Source organism: Salvelinus fontinalis, chromosome 21 (genome assembly GCF_029448725.1).
Source record: "Salvelinus fontinalis isolate EN_2023a chromosome 21, ASM2944872v1, whole genome shotgun sequence".
NCBI lineage: Eukaryota > Metazoa > Chordata > Actinopteri > Salmoniformes > Salmonidae > Salvelinus > Salvelinus fontinalis.
In genome coordinates, this window is record NC_074685.1 from 830,954 (window position 1) to 853,470 (window position 22,517).

Sequence of the window (22,517 nt, forward strand, 5' to 3'; positions counted from 1 at the left end):
CCTAAGAAATCTACACACAATACCCCATAGTGACATCACAATACCCCATAGTGACATCACAATACCCCATAGTGACATCACAATACCCCATAATGACGAAGCGAAAACGGGTTTAAGATTTTTTTGCAAATGTATTAAAAATAAAATACAGCAAATACTTATTTACATAAGGATGCATACCCTTTGCTATGAGACTCCAAATTGAGCTCAGGTGCATCCTGTTTCCATTGATCATCCTTGAGATGTTTCTACAACTTGATTGGAGTCCACCTGTGGTAAATTCAACTGATTGGACATGATTTGGAAAGGCACACACCTGTCTATATAAGGTCCCACAGTTGACAGTGCATGTCAGAGCAAAAACCAAGCCATGAGGTCGAAGGAATTGTCCGTAGATCTCCGAGACAGCATTGTGTAGAGGCACAGATCTGGGGAAGAGTACCAAAAAATGTCTGCATCATTTAAGGTCCCCAAGAACACAGTGGCCTCCATCATTCTTAAATGAAAGAAGTTTGGAAACACCAAGACTCTTACTAGAGCTGGCCGCCCGGCCAAACTGAGCAATCGGAAGGGAGGGCCTTGGTCAGGGAGGTGACCAAGAACCCGATGGTCACGCTGAAAAAGCTCTAGAGTTCCTCTGTGGAGATGGGAGAACTTTCCAGAAGGACAACCTTCTCTGCAGCACTCCACCATTCAGGCCATTATGGTAGATTGGCCAGACGGAAGCCATTCCTCAGTAAAAGGCACATGACAGCCCGCTTGGAGTTTGCCAAAAGGCACCTAAAGACTCTGAGACCATGAGCAACTAGATTCTCTGGTCTAATGAAACCAAGATTGAACTCTTTGGCCTGAATGCCAAGCATCACGTCTGGAGGAAACCTGGCACCATCCCTATGGTGAAGCATGGTGGTGGCAGCATCATGCTGTGGGGATGTTTTTCAGCGGCAGGGAATGGGAGACTAGTCAGGATTGAGGGAAAGATGAGAAAAGTACAGAGAGATCCTTGATGAAAACATGCTCCAGAGCGCTCAGGTCTTCAGACTGGGGTGAAGGTTCACCTTCCAACAGGACAATGACCCTAAGCACACAGCCAAGACAACTCAGGAGTGGCTTTGGGACAAATCTCTCAATGTCCTTGAGTGGCCCGGACTTGAACCCGATCGAACGTCTCTGATGAAACCTGAAAAAAGCTGTGCAGCAACGCTCCCCATTCAACCTGACAGAGCTTGAGAGGATCTGAGAGAAGATAGGAGAAACTTCCAAAATACAGGTGTGCCAAGCTAGTAGTGTGATACCCAGGAAGAATCGATGCTGTAATCGCTGCCAAAGGTGCTTCAACAAAGTACTGAGTAAAGGGTCTCAATACTTACGCAAATGTGGTATTTCAGTTGTTTATTTTTTTGATAAATTAGCAAACATTCAAATAAACTGTTTTTGCTTTGTCATTATGGGGTATTGTGATGTCATCATGGGGTATTGTGATGTCATTAAGGGATATTGTGATGTCATTATGGGGTATTGTGATGTCATTATGGGATATTGTGATGTCATTATGGGGTGTTGTATGGTGTTCTAGAAGACCAGCTCCAGAAGCATCCCAGAGTCACCTCTTCACTGTTGAGACTGGTGCTTTGCCGGTACTATTTAATGAAGCTGCCAGTTGAGGACTTGTGAAGCGTCTGTTTCTCAAACTAGACACACTAATGAACTTGTCCTCTTGCTCAGTTTTGCACCGGGGCCTCCCACTCCTCTTTCTATTCTGGTTAGAGACAGTTTGCGCTGTTCTGTGAAGGGAGTATTACACAGCGTTGTATAAGATCTTCAGTTTCTTGGCAATTTCTCGCATTTCTCAGAATTTCTCATTTCTCAGAACAAGACTAGACTGAGGAGTTTCAGAAGAAAGTGCTTTGTTTCTGGCCACTTTGAGCCTGTAATCGAACCCACAAATGCTGATGCTCCAGATACTCAACTAGTCTACAGAAGGCCAGTTTTATTGCTTCTTTAATCAATACAGCAGTTTAAAAAAAAATAAAAAATTATAAACTTGTATTAGCTAACACAACGTGCCTTTGGAACACAGGAGTGATGGTTGCTGATAATGGGCCTCTGTACGACTATGTAGATATTCCATAAAAAAATCTGCTGTTTCCAGCTACAATAGTCATTTACAACATTAACAATGTCTACACTGTATTTCTGATTAATTTGATGTTATTTTAATGGACAATTTTTTTTGCTTTTCTTTCAAAAACAAGGACATTTCTAAGTGGCCCCAAACGTTGGCACTGTAGTGTATATACTGTACAGTACCAGTCAAAAGTTTGGACACACCTACTCATTCAAGGGTTTATTTTTATTTTTTACTCTTTTCTATTTTCTACATTCTAGAATAATAGTGAAGACATCAAAACTATGAAATAACACATACTGTACGTAGTAACCAAAAAAGTCTTAAACAAATCCAAATATATTTTAGATTCTTCAAAGTAGCCACCCTTTGCCTTGATGACAGCGTTGCACACTCTTGGCATTCTCTCAACCAACTTCACCTGGAATGCTTTTCCAACAGTTTCGAAGGAGTTCCCAAATATGTTGTGCACTTGTTGACTGCTTTTTCTTCACTCTGCAGTCTAACTCATCCAAAACCATCTCAATTGGGTTGAGGTCGGGTGATTGTGGAGGCCAGGTCATCTGATGCAGCACTCCATCACTCTCCTTCTTGGTCAAGTAGCCCTTACACAGCCTGGAGGTGTTGGGCCATTGTCCTGTTGAAAAACATATGATAGTCCCACTAAGCGCAAACCAGATGGTTTGGCATATCACTGCAAAATGCTGTGGTAGCCATGCTGGTTAAGTGTGCCCTGAATTTTAAATAAATCACAGACAGTGTCACCAGCAAAGCACCCCCACACATCACACCTCCTCCATGCTTCACGCTGGGATCCACACATGCTGAGATCATCCGTTCACCTACTCTCACAAAGAACAAAAAAATCTCACATTTGGACTCATCAGATCAAAGGACAGATTTCCACCGGTCTAATGTCCATTGCTTGTGTTTCTTGGCCCAAGCAAGTTTCTTCTTATTATTGGTGTCCTTTAGTAGTGGTTTCTTTGCAGCAATTCGACCATGAAGGCCTGATTCACACAGTCTCCTCTGAACAGTTGATGTTGAGATGTGTCTGTTACTTGAACTCTGTGAAGCATTTATTTGGTCTGTAATCGGAGGTTCTGTTAACTCTAATGAACTTATCCTCTGCAACAGAGGTAACTCTGGGTCTTCGTTTCCTGTGGCGGTCCTCATGAGACCCAGTTTTATCATATCGTTTGATGGTTTTTGCGACTGCACTTGAAGAAACTTTCAAAGTTCTTAAAATTTTCGAGATTGACTGACCTTCATGTCTTAAAGTAATGATGGACTGTAATTTCTCTTTGCTTATTTGAGCTGTTCTTGCCATAATATGGACTTGGTCTTTTACCAAATATGGATATCTTCTGTATACACCCCTACCTTGTCACAACATAACTGATTGGCTCAAACACATTAAAGAAGGAAAGAAATTCCACAAATAAATGTTTAACATGTTAATTGAAATGCATTCCAGGTGACTACCTCATGAAGCTGGTTGAGAGAATGCCAAGAATGTGCAACGCTGTCATCAAGGCAAAGGGTGGCTACTTTGAAGAATCTCAAATATAAAATATATTTTGATTTGTTTAACACTTTTTGCGTTACTACATGACTCCATGTAGTATAATGATTCCATTCAGTATAACACAACAAAAGTATATATTTGAATCATTGCAGTACTTGAGGAACATCTTATGAAGATCAGAATCAGTGTACTGTCTATAGGGGTTAACAACATTAGTGAATAATAAAAAGCATGACCATGACAGCGGTTATAAAAATGGCACATTTATTGCTACAGAACGGTCATGTACATGACTTCCTAGAATAAGTACAAGATGAAAAACAACAGGTAATGGGCCTACGGTGGGCTGGTTTGAAGAGAAGCAACTCCAGCACACAACCTGTTCGGACATATCTACTAATCTGAAGAAATGTTATATTAAACAACAAGAAAAATTATAATAATAATTATAACACTACGATAAAAATAAAAAAATACAACGGAAAATGAAAACATAATTAAGAAAATGTAAAAAAAAAAAAAGAAAAAAGAGAAAGAATAACAGAAATATAACAGTTGAAAATAAAAATATGTTTTGGAGGCACTCAGCCACATATTGTAAAGAAAGTTTAAATGTCTTTTTTAAATGTTTGATTTCCTTTAGAATCACTGCTGCAGGTACAGTACGTACGGATGGGTCCCTCCGTCTGACTATAGCCTATCATGGAAAACACCATACAGTTTCGTCTCAGTAATATGGTAAATAACATCTTTTAAATAGTAAAATAAAGTAAAAAACTTTTACTTTTAATGATTCCCCCCCCAAATAATCTACAAACTGGAATATTTCGAATTTGACTTTAAAAAAACAATTTAAAAAAAAATCATATTTCCTCAATATTCCTGGTATAAAAGGATTGCCCCAGCAAAAAAAATAAGCCTAATATATTTTTATATTTTAAATTTAGTTTCTTCTTTTTTGCTCCACTCTATTATGATGGGGTGCACTAGTCTATTTCATAGCAAAAGAGCACTAGACAAAGGAAGCTATAGAACTAAAACACCAGGCACTGATCCCTGGGTAATTCTCTGCTCACTGTGTTTGTCCTTCACTTTAATTGCATCACAAAGTAACAAGGAGAATGAAAAAAGGCCACAGTTCATATATTTTCACCCTTATATACGTAGTCTGTAATACTCTGAAATGAACATGTTTAAACCAACCAATCACGGCACGAGGATGAATAAAATAATACACAACAAGAAGTAAAACGATGACTAGCCGGATACGGTGAGTAACCATAGAAACCATGGTGCCACCTGGTGAACGTCTATTAGACTTTGTGATACTTGTTAATCTGTAGTGAGTTTCACTGTGTTAATCTGTAGTGAGTTTTACCTGTGTTAATCTGTAGTTAGTTTCACTGTGTAAATCTGTAGTGAGTTTCACTGTGTTAATCTGTAGTGAGTTTTACCTGTGTTAATCTGTAGTGAGTTTCACTGTGTTAATCTGTAGTGAGTTTCACTGTGTTAATCTGTAGTGAGTTTCACTGTGTTAATCTGTAGTGAGTTTCACTGTGTTAATCTGTAGTGAGTTTCACTGTGTTAATCTGTAGTGAGTTTCACTGTGTTAATCTGTAGTGAGTTTCACTGTGTTAATCTGTAGTGAGTTTTACCTGTGTTAATCTGTAGTGAGTTTCACTGTGTTAATCTGTAGTGAGTTTCACTGTGTTAATCTGTAGTGATTTTCACTGTGTTAATCTGTAGTGAGTTTCACTGTGTTAATCTGTAGTGAGTTTTACCTGTGTTAATCTGTAGTGAGTTTTACTGTGTTAATCTGTTGTGAGTTTTACCTGTGTTAATCTGTAGTGAGTTTCACTGTGTTAATCTGTAGTGAGTTTTACCTGTGTTAATCTGTAGTGAGTTTCACTGTGTTAATCTGTAGTGAGTTTTACCTGTGTTAATCTGTAGTGAGTTTTACCTGTGTTAATCTGTAGTGAGTTTTACCTGTGTTAATCTGTAGTGAGTTTTACCTGTGTTAATCTGTAGTGAGTTTTGCCTGTGTTAATCTGTAGTGAGTTTTACCTGTGTTAATCTATAGTGAGTTTCACTGTGTTAATCTGTAGTGAGTTTTACTGTGTTAATCTGTAGTGAGTTTTACCTGTGTTAATCTGTAGTGAGTTTACCTGTGTTAATCTGTAGTGAGTTTTACCTGTGTTAATCTGTAGTGAGTTTACCTGTGTTAATCTGTAGTGAGTTTTACCTGTGTTAATCTGTAGTGAGTTTTACCTGTGTTAATCTGTAGTGAGTTTACCTGTGTTAATCTGTAGTGAGTTTTACCTGTGTTAATCTGTAGTGAGTTTACCTGTGTTAATCTGTAGTGAGTTTTACCTGTGTTAATCTGTAGTGAGTTTACCTGTGTTAATCTGTAGTGAGTTTTACCTGTGTTAATCTGTAGTGAGTTTACCTGTGTTAATCTGTAGTGAGTTTTACTGTATTAATCTGTAGTGAGTTTTACCTGTGTTAGGGCTCTATTCAATCCGTATCACGGGTGTTCAGCTTTACACCGTGATTCAAATTTAAAGGCAATGTTCCCGCTTTAGCAGAGACTGCATTCACTGTAAATGGGGCGGCAGATAGCCTGGTGGTTAGAGCGTTGGGCCAGTAACCGAAAGGTTGCTAGATCAAATCCCCGAGCTGACAAATGCCCCTTGAACAAGGCAGTTAGCCCACTGTTCCTCGGTAGGCCGTCATTGTAAATAAGAATTTGTTCTTAACTGGCTTGCCTAGTTCAATAAATAAAAATAGAAATCGTCCATTGGTCGTCTCAAATGGAAATTACCCTTAAATGTATTTTTGTAAAATATTTTTTTTGTGTATTTTTTTCTATACTTTTACCCCTTTTTCCCCCCAATTTCGTGATATCCAATTGGTCGTTACAGTCTTGTTCCATCGATGTAACTCCCCTACGGACTCGGGAGAGGCGATAGGTCAAGAGCCATGTGTCCTCCGAAACACGACCCTGTCAAGCAACAATGCCTCTTGGCATTTCATTAGCGGATTCCGTAACGCTTTAGCTTTACAGATTGAATAGAGGCCTGTCTGTAGTCAGTTTTAGCTTTACAGATTGAATAGAGGCCTGTCTGTAGTCAGTTTCAGCTTTACAGATTAAATAGAGTCCTGTCTGTAGTCAGTTTCAGCTTTACAGATTGAATAGAGGCCTGTCTGTAGTCAGTTTCAGCTTTACAGATTGAATAGAGGCCTGTCTGTAGTCAGTTTCAGCTTTACAGATTGAATAGAGGCCTGTCTGTAGTCAGTTTCAGCTTTACAGATTGAATAGAGGCCTGTCTGTAGTCAGTTTCAGCTTTACAGATTGAATAGAGGCCTGTCTGTAGTCAATTTCAGATTTACAGATTGAACAGAGGCCTGTCTGTAGTCAGTTTCATCTTTACAGATTGAATAGAGTCCTGTCTCTAGTCAGTTTCAGCTTTACAGATTGAATAGAGGCCTGTCTGTAGTCGGTTTCAGCTTTACATATTGAATAGAGGCCTGTCTGTAGTCAGTTTCACTGTGTGAGTCTGTCGTCTAAATGTGAAATGAAACATGATCGAAGACAGAGTATCTAAACCATATGAAGAGAGTAACTAAACCATAGGAAGAGAGAGTAACTAAACCATTAGAAGAGAGAGTAACTAAACCAAAGGAAGAGAGAGTAACTAAACCATTAGAAGAGAGAGTAACTAAACCACAGGAAGAGAGAGTAACTAAATCACAGGAAGAGAGAGTAACTAAACCATAGGAAGAGAGAGAAACTAAATCACAGGAAGAGAGAGTAACTAAACCATAGGAAGAGAGAGAAACTAAATCACAGGAAGAGAGAGTAACTAAACCATTAGAAGAGAGAGTAACTAAACCATAGGAAGAGAGAGTAACTAAACCATTAGAAGAGAGAGTAACTAAACCATAGGAAGAGAGAGTAACTAAATCACAGGAAGAGAGAGTAACTAAACCATAGGAAGAGAGGGTAACTAAACCATTAGAAGAGAGAGTAACTAAACCAAAGGAAGAGAGAGTAACTAAACCATTAGAAGAGAGAGTAACTAAACCACAGGAAGAGAGAGAGTAACTAAACCATAGGAAGAGAGAGTAACTAAACCACAGGAAGAGAGAGTAACTAAACCACAGGAAGAGAGAGAGTAACTAAACCATAGGAAGAGAGAGTAACTAAACCACAGGAAGAGAGAGAGTAACTAAATCACAGGAAGACAGAGTAACTAAACCATAGGAAGAGAGAGTAACTAAACCATAGGAAGAGAGAGTAACTAAACCACAGGAAGAGAGAGTAACTAAACCACAGGAAGAGAGAGTAACTAAACCATAGGAAGAGAGAGTAACTAAACCACAGGAGAGAATAACTAAACCATAGGAAGAGAGAGTAACTAAACCACAGGAAGAGAAAGAGTAACTAAACCACAGGAAGAAAGAGAGTAACTAAACCACAGGAAGAGAGAGTAACTAATCCATAGGAAGAGAGAGAGTAACTTAACCACAGGAAGAGAGAGAGTAACTAAACCATAGGAAGAGAGAGTAACTAAACCATTAGAAGAGAGAGTAACTAAACCATAGGAAGAGAGAGTAACTAAACCATTAGAAGAGAGAGTAACTAAACCACAGGAGAGAATAACTAAACCATACGTAACTTGATTGATTGACATGTGTCACCATTCATGGTGGCTAGATGCTAGACTGAACAAATGCCTTTCATCATCAAACCCTCCAAACTTAAAGTGTACTATAAAGTACACTTTAACTCTTAAAGTGTGATTACTCTTATCATTACTTGACAAGTAGTTTTCTTTCTGAGGGCTGTGTATAATGATTATCTAGTCAGGTTAAACTTTTGATCCAGACTTAAATCTGTTTAACTTTATCATATGAAAAAATTTGATGGAAATGTCATCACCAGGAAGTGGCATCACCAGGAAGTGGCATCGTCACCTGGGAGACCTTGGCCTTTGATCTGGGTGGGGGGAAAAGGCCAGTAGTGGATGTTAAATGGCAACCATCGTTACAAAGCAAAGATGACCCTATGATTGTTGACTTTATTATTTTTCCATTTTTCCCCCTCAATTTTACAAAATAAATGTGGAAGGGTTTCTGATTAATCAGTCACACAAACAGCCACGTTAGTACAAACCTAGTCTGTCTGGGCCTTGTTTACAGTCTATAGTTAACCAATGTCTGCTTCAGGACTGTAGAATTCAAACAGACAATAGAGAACATAATGCATAAGGGAACGCCCCTAATACAGAATGACGATAAACTATTCTCTTTATTGAAAGACAATTATCGCCAAAAAATAAATAGAAAGATCAAAAAAGCATTGTCCCTTTACTTTTGTTCTCCTTAGCTCAATAATTCGCATTCAACAGCAACACGTTTCATGACGAGTAAGATTTTGGATTTAAAGTCTCTTTTCTCTCTTTTTTTTTTAGGACATTTCCCGATGCATTCAACAATATTTAAAATTTCTATCCTATATATTATCACCCAGGAAAACAAATGACAAGTGCTGATGTAACTGATATTATGATTGCAATAAACGGTCAGAATATTAACGGTGTAAATGATACACAGCACATGGTTCAATCACTGAAAAGAAGAGAGATGGTACGATATGTACGTACAACCAGGAAAATAACGCTAAATACGTTTTACCTTTTGCTGTAAACACAATAGGGGTAATAATAACACAGTTATTGCAATCGTGGATCATTTTTACGTCCATTACATCTTACAAGATCAAAATATTAGCACTTGTAACGACAGGTCCAATCTAATAAAACTTATTTATCCTAGGTCCGATTCAAATAGCTGGAATTAGCTGTAAAACACAGGTCTGATTCAAACAGCTGGAATTAGCTGTAAAACACTGGTCCAAATTCAAACAGCTGGAATTAGCTGTAAAACACAGGTCTGATTCAAACAGCTGGAATTAGCTGTAAAACACAGGTCCGATTCAAACAGCTGGAACTTTATGGAGAAATAGCTAGAAGATTGCAAAAATCGTCCATTTACAATTCTATGTTCACGTCTAATTTTCAGATGCCAGGGGCTTGTTTTTTGAGGGGGACAATCAAACGTTCAAATACCTGACAAAGTACGATTTCTAGCTAAGGTATTTAGACTGAATCTAGATGGGGCCAAACTCTAACTCTGGAAAATACTTGCTTAGCACCACTTGAATTACAGCTAGAATATACAGTATTTCCCTGCAGACGAGAGTTGCGCTGTCTGTCAACGAGTCGTCGTGGTGCAACACCGAGACAGCGTATAAAGAACAGTGAGTTGAATACTAAACCATGACACACATACAGTTAAGTGCCGTTCATTTTTTAATTAATATTGGCACCTGGCTAAAATAACCAGGCACATACAAGCAGAATACAACTGATTAAATCAACTCAATCATTTCCCACTCTCAGCCAGTCGTCACCACCCCCCCTACCAAAGGGACATGAACCCTGTGTACTATAACTACTTACACATTATATTAAAAAATACAATGAAAAAATGGCAATGAGCATGGAGCATGAAAATAATATTATATACCTTTTTGATTTCCAATTAATCGCCCCCCCCTCCCCCCCATCCCATTCTTCCAAAAAATCCCGGAAATAAAAACAAACAAACCTTTTTTGAAAACAAAAACTGAAAATGATACTGAAGCTTTTGACCTCACTACAATTTCAACGTGACACATTTTCAACACACTCCGAATGTAACTTTTTTTTTCTTCTTCTTTTAACAAAAAACTGATACAATGTATTATCTAAACACAAATTAACAACAGTCTACATGTAAAAATATAACTTTTACATACACAATTTCAAAATAATGGTACGTTTGCATCTGTTGCATACAATTTTACAAATGTCTGTGTGTTTTCTTTGACAGCTGAATAGAAGCTGAGTGGAGGATGATGGGGAACTCCGGTCCCTTTTGTCCAGTCAGGGGTGCCATAGTCAGTCCTTGTGATGTCAAGGGCACAGCACGCCAGAGAAGAAGATGAACAAGAGATGCCTCTTCGAACCTTCATATCTCATTAACACTGAGATGCCTCTTCGAAACTTTCCACCCATCTCTAAGAAAATAATTAATCTGACCCAAAACAACCGTTCCTTTGAAAACTGGCACCTTCCTTATTTATATATTGTATATATTTTTACATTTATATATATTGATTTTCAAATAGATTATTTTCCAGTTTCAGTGCCTTGCGTTGATTGGATAACGTAAACCACTTTTAAAAACAGCCGCTGTCCAATCTCCATACGACAGCATGTCGTGGTTTAGTATTTTTTTTCATCGACACAGAAACCAGAACAGACAAAGAATAAGAGAAAGATTTTAAAAAAGAGAAAAAAAAATCTGTTTTACACACACAACCACACACTGGTACTGAAGACTACAGTGGCTCACGGACAAGCCGATATTGATAAAAAGCTGATCGCTATAATACAAAGCTCAGAAACAGACATGTCGTTCACAATGGAAACAGGCTGCAACTTGGAATAGAGGAAGGGGTGCTGAAACTCAGGGTGCTGGGACCGCCAGGGGGCTCAACTGACTAAAACAAGGTCCATTCAGGGACACGCCTTCTAATTACATATAAGCATACAGTACAATTAAATACAGTTTATCCCAAAAATACTTTTTTTTTCTTTTTACTGTTTTTTAAATTCCCAGGTCAGAAAAAACCTGACTGCATAGACCTAATAACTAACAGTTCCCTAAGCTTGAATCCTAAAAAGTTCAGATAACGTCTGTCTCCTCATCGCATTTGAATGATATGAACTCTAAAAGGCACATTGGTAGAAGTGAATGTTAAAATTGCATTTCTAGGGGTCTTGGGGTGGTTTTAGGGGTCAGGAAGGGAGATGTAGCGAAACAGAGGAGGATGTGAACTGTTAGACCGGGGTTTAAAATCAGGCAAATCATACAAGGTGATGGACTGCTCAGATTCTGGGATATAAAGTACATCCCCCTTCTGGCTGTGCCTTTCCATTGCAGTGTCATTATCAGGAAGTGACATCACCTGGGAGAGACCTTGACCTTTGACTTGGGTTTTAGAAAATGGTTGACTTTGCTCTATTCTGACCTGGTCTGGGTCTCTCTGTGACAAACAGACACAGAAAGGAGACATATCTCTCCCCCTTTATTTTCTATCCTTCCTTCCTTCCTTCCTTCCTTCCTTCCTTCCTTCCTTCCTTCCTTCATCTGCCATGTAACATGAAGTAACGAAGAGTAACACTACCAACGGCCATGCCCTCTAATCACAAGGTTCCATTTGCTTATGCAAAGGAGTGTCCAATGAAAACACGTTTCAATCTGAATCAGGACGTTCGCTGGTTTCGAGTGGCTAGAAGACGTTTTCCCTCCATCTTCTCTAGCAGTGTTGGGGGGAACGAGTAACGCGTTAGAATACTCAAATTACTATTTTTTTGTGGTAATGAGAAACTTAACCTATTTGTTTTTCAATTTAAGAAATCAGATACTTAAGTTACTTTTTCAAATAAGCAAATCGGTTACTTTTAAATATTATTTCCCTTGCCAAATTATAATATGAAAAATCCCTTCCCCATAAATTCACGCTCCTCCTGTTTCTTCAAGAACGTTGTGGCATGAAGCTATTAGGATGGCAGAGCCACCGGCCTAATAATGTGAAAGTATTCACATTATTTAGAATTGGTCAAAGAAAAGGAGAAAAACATAATAATAAAACGCAAACTGTGCCTCGGGGGCTATGCGCCGTGTCAACTTCAAATATCAAGAAGCACATTCAGGCCAAGCGCAGCTCCACAGAAGAAGGACGTTGAGGAAGATGGCGCTTCCGTTTCCAAAACAGCAACATCTAGATTTATGTTTTGTTAAACCTGTCACCCCGAGAAAACGAAATGAACATGTCTTTGATGATTGTGAGTCATTCCTTTGATTGCATGCCATTTATTTCAATGCATTATGTTTAAGGATTTATCTGACAGTTTGCATTCGTGGTTTGCAGTTTACTGTTATTAAAATGTTCATGTCAACATTTCAAGTCGGGCTTGTTGTGACTTAATAATCTTTATTATTTTCTGGCTTTAATATGTCTATTTCGTTTCATAAAGCTGCCTAAATGTTGGTTTTGATTTATGGACAATGTTCCTTTGATGCCTTGGATTTATCAAGATAGAATTTAATTGTGATGCTACACTTTTTTTTTTTGTATTTATCAAACATTTTGATAGTTTTAATATGGAATTTCGTTAGAACACTTGGACGTTGTCCATAAGTCAAAACCAACATTTCGGCAGCTTTATGAAACGAAATATACATATTAAAGCCAGATGATAATAGACTATTAAGTAGGCTTTTATATCTTATTTTATCTTTCCTTATTATCATAATGTGTATACGTTTATCCTTCTTCAAGCATTTTTTTTCGTGTGGAACAGTTACATTTCAACATAGACTGCTGAACTACAACAACCAAACAATAATGCGATTTAAAAAATTAAAAATAAGACATTGTTTATTGCAATTTAGTAACACAATTGAAACCGCTGTCAGGAAATCTGACAGAAATCTCGGTCTGGAGCTCTCCCGTGATGTCCGGTGAAATCATTGTAGCACCGATTAGTAAAATAGGCAAGCCACCCTCTACTGGGTATAACAACGACCAACACGCGCAATACATTTTCAGAGGGTTTTATCAGGGGGTTTGGTAACGCAAAAGTAATGTAACGACAAAACGAGTTACTTTCCACAGTAAGTAACAGCGTAATGTAACAAGTTACTTTTAATGGCAGTAACGCTGTAACCTAACGAGTTACTTTAAAAAGTAACATTCCCCAACACTGCGTTCTAGTATACAGCCAACTTAGAGCCCAAAAACAAAGTGTTATCTTAAAATGTATCTGTTCTGTTTTTCGATTAGAAGTACACATTTTTTTGTTGTTGTAATAATTATTGCATGTTTTAAAAAATGTCTTGAAATTCTACATAATCTCAACTTTTTATTTATTTATAACACCCCCCCCCCCCCCCCCCAGACTGACTGATTGATTTTCCATATATATCTATTTAACTTTAAACATCAAGGAGAAGTCCAGGCACGACTGCAAGAGTTTCCACAGTGTGGGGAAGATTGCCATTCGGGTTGAGACAGTAGCTGAGTCCTGCAACATTGTTCAGCAACATAATGATATGTTAGAAATACCCCCCCCCCCCCCCCCCATCATCACGTGGTTGCATCAACTTTTTTTTTTTTTTTGTAAAATTGTTCTTTTTCTTTAACATATATAATATAATTATTATTTATTTTTTTTGAAGGGGGAGGGGGAATGCTGAAAATAAAAAAACAATAATAACAAAACATCTCTTGTTATTGTTTTCATAGACAGTTTGTTCATTTCTACAGAAGACGAAAGACAAGTGGGTCCCTGGGAGAAAAAAAAAACATTGGTCAGATCAGGTGGTCAGATCGATCGTTGATTGACGTGATCGGTTGATTGATTGGTTCAGGAAATAGGAGAATGTTGTCAAAGGAAGTGGTCACTCATCATCTTGATGAACTCCGGGAGCTTGGACCTACAGGAGGACAGAAGGGGTCAGAGACAGCTGTGGGACACCGTACTCACCTGTTACCTGGACACACATGTTACCTGGACAAACAAACCAACAGACACACATACAGACAGACACACAAACAGACAGACACACATACAGACAGACACACATACAGACAGACACACAAACATACACAGCTGAGAAGGAACTAAAGGTACAACTTTGAGATGGACGCCCTAGGCCCTAAAAATAACCTTCACAGGGTTCTAAACGTCTCTGCCTTCCATGTAAGATTAAGAGAAAGGTGTGAGAAGGCCTCTACCCCTTCACTGTGTACCTCTCCACTGTGTACCTCTCCACTGTGTACCCCTTCACTGTGTACCCCTTCACTGTGTACCTCTTCACTGTGTACCTCTTCACTGTGTACCTCTCCACTGTGTACCCCTTCACTGTGTACCTCTTCACTGTGTACCTCTTCACTGTGTACCTCTTTACTGTGTACCTCTCCACTGTGTACCCCTTCACTGTGTACCTCTTCACTGTGTACCTCTTCACTGTGTACCTCTTTACTGTGTACCTCTTCACTGTGTACCTCTTCACTGTGTACCTCTTCACTGTGTACCTCTCCACTGTGTACCTCTCCACTGTGTACCTCTTCACTGTGTACCTCTCCACTGTGTACCTCTTCACGGTGTACCTCTTCACTGTGTACCTCTCCACTGTGTACCTCTTCACTGTGTACCTCTTCACTGTGTACCTCCTCACTGTGTACCTCCTCACTGTGTACCTCTCCACTGTGTACCTCCTCACTGTGTACCTCTCCACTGTGTACCTCTCCACTGTGTACCTCTCCACTGTGTACCTCCTCACTGTGTACCTCCTCACTGTGTACCTCTCCACTGTGTACCTCCTCACTGTGTACCTCTCCACTGTGTACCTCTTTACTGTGTACCTCTCCACTGTGTACCTCTCCACTGTGTACCTCTTCACTGTGTACCTCTCCACTGTGTACCTCTTCACTGTGTACCTCTCCACTGTGTACCTCTCCACTGTGTACCTCTTCACTGTGTACCTCTCCACTGTGTACCTCTTCACGGTGTACCTCTTCACTGTGTACCTCTCCACTGTGTACCTCTTCACTGTGTACCTCTCCACTGTGTACCTCTTTACTGTGTACCTCTCCACTGTGTACCTCTCCACTGTGTACCTCTCCACTGTGTACCTCTCCACTGTGTACCTCTTCACTGTGTACCTCTCCACTGTGTACCTCTTTACTGTGTACCTCTCCACTATGTACCTCTTCACTGTGTACCTCTTTACTGTGTACCTCTTTACTGTGTACCTCTTTACTGTGTACCTCTTCACTGTGTACCTCTTCACTGTGTACCTCTTCACTGTGTACCTCTTCACTGTGTACCTCCTCACTGTGTACCTCTCCACTGTGTACCTCTTCACTGTGCACCTCTTCACTGTGTACCTCTCCACTGTGTACCTCTTCACTGTGTACCTCTTCACTGTGTACCTCTTCACTGTGTACCTCTTCACTGTGTACCTCTCCACTGTGTACCTCTCCACTGTGTACCTCTTCACTGTGTACCTCTCCACTGTGTACTTCCTTACTGTGTACCTCTTCACTGTGTACCTCTCCACTGTGTACCTCTCCACTGTGTACCTCTTCACTGTGTACCTCTCCACTGTGTACCTCTTTACTGTGTACCTCTTCACTGTGTACCTCTCCACTGTGTACCTCTCCACTGTGTACCTCTTCACTGTGTACCTCTTCACTGTGTACCTCTCCACTGTGTACCTCTTCACTGTGTACCTCTCCACGGTGTACCTCTCCACTGTGTACCTCTCCACTGTGTACCGCTTCACTGTGTACCTCTCCACTGTGTACCTCTCCACTGTGTATCTCTCCACTGTGTACCTCTCCACTGTGTACCTCTCCACTGTGTACCTCTCCACTGTGTATCTCTCCACTGTGTACCTCTCCACTGTGTACCTCTTTACTGTGTACCCCTTCACTGTGTACCTCTTTACTGTGTACCTCTTTACTGGAGTGTAGATCTTCGTTACACACCTGCTATTTGAACAGGTTCACCTTATCGTGAAAACAAATCAAATTCCAACCTTTAGGTACCTCACTACGAGGTACTGTACTCAGTATCTCTACGATATGGAGATACCCAGCATTCTTCACATTCCCTCCTATCTCTTTTGTTCACGGAAAACAGTTAGTTAACGAACTACACCATCGGGTGTGAAATGATCGAATCAAAACCATACAGCACATCACTCACACTCACAACAATACAGCACATCCCTCACACTCAAAACAATACAGCACATCCCTCACACTCACAACAATACAGCACATCCCTCACACTCAAAACAATACAGCACATCCCTCACACTCACAATAATACAGCACATCACTCACAACCATACAGCACATCACTCACAATCACAACAATACAGCACATCCCTCACACTCACAACAATACAGCACATCACTCACACTCACAACAATACAGCACATCCCTCACACTCACAACAATACAGCACATCACTCACACTCACAACAATACAGCACATCACTCACAACAATACAGCACATCACTCACACTCACAACAATACAGCACATCACTCACAACAATACAGCACATCCCTCACACTCACAACAATACAGCACATCACTCACACTCACAACAATACAGCACATAACTCAAAACAATACAGCACATCCCTCACACTCAAAACAATACAGCACATCACTCACACTCACAACAATACAGCACATCACTCAAAACAATACAGCACATCACTCACAACAATACAGCACATCACTCACAACAATACAGCACATCACTCACACTCAAAACAATACAGCACATCACTCACACTCAAAACAATACAGCACATCACTCACAACAATACAGCACATCACTCACACTCAAAACAATACAGCACATCACTCACACTCAAAACAATACAGCACATCACTCACACTCAAAACAATACAGCACATCACTCACAACAATACAGCACATCACTCACAACAATACAGCACATCACTCACACTCAAAACAATACAGCACATCACTCACACTCACAACAATACAGCACATCACTCACACTCAAAACAATACAGCACATCCCTCACACTCACAACAATACAGCACATCACTCACAATCACAACACTACAGCACATCACTCACACTCACAACAATACAGCACATCACTCACACTCAAAACAATACAGCACATCACTCACAACAATACAGCACATCACTCACAACAATATAGCACATCCCTCACAATCACAACCATACAGCACATCACTCACACTCACAACCATACAGCACATCACTCACACTCAAAACAATACAGCACATCCCTCACACACACAACAATACAGCACATCCCTCACACTCAAAACAATACAGCACATCACTCACACTCAAAACAATACAGCACATCCCTCACACTCAAAACAATACAGCACATCACTCACACTCAAAACAATACAGCACATCCCTCACAACAATACAGCACATCACTCACAACAATACAGCACATCACTCACAACAATACAGCACATCCCTCACAACAATACAGCACATCCCTCACAACAATACAGCACATCACTCACAACAATACAGCACATCCCTCACAACAATGCAGCACATCACTCACAACAATACAGCACATCACTCACAACAATACAGCACATCACTCACAACAATACAGCACATCACTCACAATCAAAACCACATGTTTAAGTTTTCACTGAGTTTCACACAATGAGTTAAGGCGAGTCAACTACACACACACACACACACACACACACACACACACACACACACACACACACACACACACACACACACACACACACACACACACACACACACACACACACACACACACACACACACACACACACACACACACACACACACACACACACACACACACAGCAGAAACAAAATGAGCACACACTTACTGCTAATCTGTTGTTAAAATGTACCCAGGGTTTTGTTTCAATAGTTTATAGGGTTTGATTACAGCCCCATTGTTAGCTCGACTACGCAACTCTGCTCATTCAATATCAATCGGTTTAAAGGCCACATGGGAGAAATGATCCACGTGTGTCCTGTACTTCTGACTGAGTTTGTATTATTTATTTGGGATGTAAATGTGGTCAAAACGATAATGTAATGCAGAGAGGGCAAGCCAAGCCACTTTGGAAGACTGATTATAATTTTTTACATTTTATTTACTATTTTACTATGTTGGCAAATGAAGCCAGAATTATTTTTTTTCAATTATAATTTTTATATAACCCAATTAAATTTTTCTTTGTTTTTAGGTTAATGGTAAGTTATGGTACACGTGTTTTCACAGCAGATTAGTTTAAAGTGAATATCTTCTGACCATTTCGGGGGTTTTTACATTTGTCCCATTGGGTTGGAGGCGTCCCCCATGGCGTGGTGCGGCCCGGCCAGGGAGAGAGCCGCTCCGCCGTCCGACGAGCCCTTCTCCTCCTCACGTCTCTTCAGACACGCTGCCTTAGGGTTCAGGTTCCTCTCTAGACACAGACGGACGCACACAGACGGACGAGCACACATACACACACACACACAGGCACAGGCACACACACAGGCACACACACAGGCACACACACAGGCACACAAACACACACACACACACACACACACACACAGACACACACACACACACACACACACACACACACACACACACACACACACACACACACACACACACACACACACACACACACACGCAAGAACGCACACACACACACACACAGACAGGCACACACACACACACACACACACACACACACACACATATAGGCACAAGTAAGTCTTTAAGAACTGAAGCAACTCCACCTGGTGGATCTGAGAAGATATTTCTCTATATCTGATTATAAAACTATGGAGTCAATTCCTAACTTCACTTAAGTCAGATTTTCACTTAGTAAATGCATTGACATCAATAGGAATCTAAGTGAACATTTGACTTAAATGTTTAGATTCAGCCACAGCCAGTCCTAAAGAATAATGCACCCTGGTGTGTGTTGGTGTGTGTGTGTGTGTGTCTGTATTGTCTCTGACCTCTGATTTGCTGCTCCAGGCTCAGTAGGTGTGTGTATGTGTATGTGTGTGTAGTAGTAGTAGTAACAGTACTAGAAATTGATTAAAAAAAAGTACTACTACTGTTACTACTACTGCTACTACTACTACTACTACTACTACTACTATACTACTGCTGCTACTGCCACTACTACTAATACTACTGTTACTACTACTACTACTCCTACTGCTACTACTACTACTAGTACTACTACTACTACGACTACTACTACTACCACTACTGCTACTACTGCTGTGACTACTACTACATTTACATTACATTTAAGTCATTTAGCAGACGCTCTTATCCAGAGCGACTTACAAATTACTACTACTACTACTACCACTACCACTACTACACACACACACACACACCCACACATACTGAGCCACATACTGAGCCAGGAGCAGCAAGTGAAATCTTGTGTGTACTGTGTAACTGTCTATATATGTCTCTGTGTGTCTATATATGTATCTGTGTGTCTATATATGTCTCTATATATGTCTCTGTGTGTCTATATATGTCTCTGTGTGTCTATATATGTCTCTGTGTGTCTATATATGTTTCTGTGTGTCTATATATGTCTATGTGTCTCTATATATGTCTCTGTGTGTCTATATATGTCTCTGTGTGTCTATATATGTCTCTGTGTCTCTATATATGTCTCTGTGTGTCTATATATGTCTCTGTGTGTCTATATATGTCTCTATATATGTCTCTGTGTGTCTATATATGTCTCTGTGTGTCTATATATGTCTCTATATATGTCTCTGTGTGTCTATATATGTCTCTATATATGTCTCTGTGTGTCTATATATGTCTCTGTGTGTCTATATATGTCTCTGTGTGTCTATATATATGTCTCTATATATGTCTCTGTGTGTCTATATATGTCTCTATGTGTCTATATATGTCTCTATGTGTCTATATATGTCTCTGTGTGTCTTTATATGTCTCTATATATGTCTCTGTGTGTCTATATATGTCTCTGTGTGTCTATATATGTCTCTATGTGTCTATATATGTCTCTACGTGTCTATATATGTCTCTATGTGTCTATATATGTCTATGTGTGTCTTTATATGTCTCTATGTGTCTATATATGTCTCGGTGTGTCTATATATGTCTCTATATATGTCTCTGTGTGTCTACATATGTCTCTGTGTGTCTATATATGTCTATGTGTGTCTATATATGTCTATGTGTGTCTGTCTCTGTGTGTCTATATATGTCTCTGTGTGTCTTTATATGTCTCTATGTGTCTATATATGTCTCTATATATGTCTCTGTGTGTCTATATATGTCTATGTGTGTCTGTCTGTGTGTGTCTATATATGTCTCTATATATGTCTATGCGTGTCTATATATGTCTCTGTGTGTCTATATATGTCTATGTGTGTCTGTCTCTGTGTGTCTATATATGTCTCTGTGTGTCTATATATGTCTATGTGTGTCTGTTTCTGTGTGTCTATATTTGTCTCTGTGTGTCTATATATGTCTATGTGTGTCTGTTTCTGTGTGTCTATATATGTCTATGTGTGTCTGTTTCTGTGTGTCTATATATGTCTCTGTGTGTCTATACATGTCTATGTGTGTCTATATATGTCTGTGTGTGTCTATCTGTGTGTGTCTGTCTGTCTCTATGTGTCTGTCTCTTAGTGTCTTTCTCTTAAGTGTCTGTCTCTATGTGTCCCTCTTTCTCTATGTGTCTGTCTTTCTCTAAGTGTCTGTCTCTATGTGTCTGTCTGTATGTTTATGTCTGTCTCTAAGAGTCTGTCTCTATGTGTCTGTCTGTCTCTATGTGTCTGTCTGTCTCTATGTGTCTGTCTGTCTCTATGTGTCTGTCTCTGTGTCTGTCTTTCTCTAAGTGTCTGTCTCTGTGCCTGTCTGTCTCTATGTGTCTGTCTGTCTCTAAGTGTATGTCTCTATGTGTCTGTCTGTCTCTCAGTGTCTGTCTCTAAGTGTCTGTCTCTAAGTGTCTGTCTCCATGTGTCTGTCTGTCTCTAAGTGTATGTCTCTATGTGTATGTCTGTCTCTATGTGTCTGTCTGTCTCTCAGTGTCTGTCTCTAAGTGTCTGTCTCCATGTGTCTGTCTGTCTCTAAGTGTATGTCTCTATGTGTCTGTCTGTCTCTATGTGTCTGTCTGTCTCTCAGTGTATGTCTCTAAGTGTCTGTCTTTCTCTAAGTGTATGTCTCTATGTGTCTGTCTGTCTCTATGTGTCTTTCTCTATGTGCCTGTCTGTCTCTCAGTGTATGTCTCTAAGTGTCTGTCTTTCTCTAAGTGTCTGTCTCTATGTGTCTGTCTGTCTCTATGTGTCTGTCTGTCTCTAAGTGTCTGTCTCTCAGTGTCTGTCTCTAAGTGTCTGTCTCTAAGTGTCTGTCTCTATGTGTCTGTCTGTCTCTAAGTGTTTGTCTCTAAGTGTCTGTCTCTCAGTGTCTGTCTCTAAGTGTCTTTCTCTAAGTGTCTGTCTCTAAGTGTCTGTCTCTATGTGTCTGTCTGTCTGTCTCTAAGTGTCTGTCTCTAAGTGTCTGTCTCTAAGTGTCTGTCTCTATGTGTCTGTCTGTCTCTAAGTGTTTGTCTCTAAGTGTCTGTCTCTCAGTGTCTGTCTCTAAGTGTCTTTCTCTAAGTGTCTGTCTCTAAGTGTCTGTCTCTATGTGTCTGTCTGTCTCTAAGTGTCTGTCTCTATGTGCCTTTCTGTCTCTAAGTGTCTCTCTATGTGCCTGTCTGTCTCTAAGTGTCTGTCTCTAAGTGTGTGTCAGGTCCCTATATGTAAATATATATGTGTGTCAGATCCCTATATGTGTATATATATGTGTGTCAGATTCCTATATGTATATATATGTGTGTGTCAGGTCCCTATATGTGTATATATATGTGTGTCAGATCCCTATATGTATATATATGTGTGTGTCAGGTCCCTATATGTGTATATATATGTGTGTCAGATCCCTATATGTATATATATGTGTGTGTCAGGTCCCTATATGTATATATATGTGTGTGTCAGGTCCCTATATGTATATATATATGTGTGTCAGATCCCTATATGTATATATATGTGTGTGTCAGATCTCTATATGTGTATATATATGTGTGCCAGATCCC

At 39.7% G+C, this 22,517-nt stretch overlaps 1 protein-coding gene across 1 annotated transcript in view; it reads right to left on the reverse strand.

Annotated features, from left to right (window-relative positions):
• Positions 1 to 14,176: 14,176 nt before the first annotated feature.
• LOC129819110 (transcription factor 4-like) overlaps positions 14,177 to 22,517 on the reverse strand; it is a 242,236-nt gene continuing 233,895 nt past the window's right edge. Inside the window, exons 14-15 of the mRNA XM_055875679.1 lie at positions 18,704 to 18,839; positions 14,177 to 14,267 (exon numbers count right to left, since the gene is read on the reverse strand). Of these exons, the coding sequence (XP_055731654.1) occupies positions 14,219 to 14,267; positions 18,704 to 18,839 (185 nt within the window). The 3' untranslated portion in view covers positions 14,177 to 14,218. The remainder of the gene's footprint in view (positions 14,268 to 18,703; positions 18,840 to 22,517) is intronic.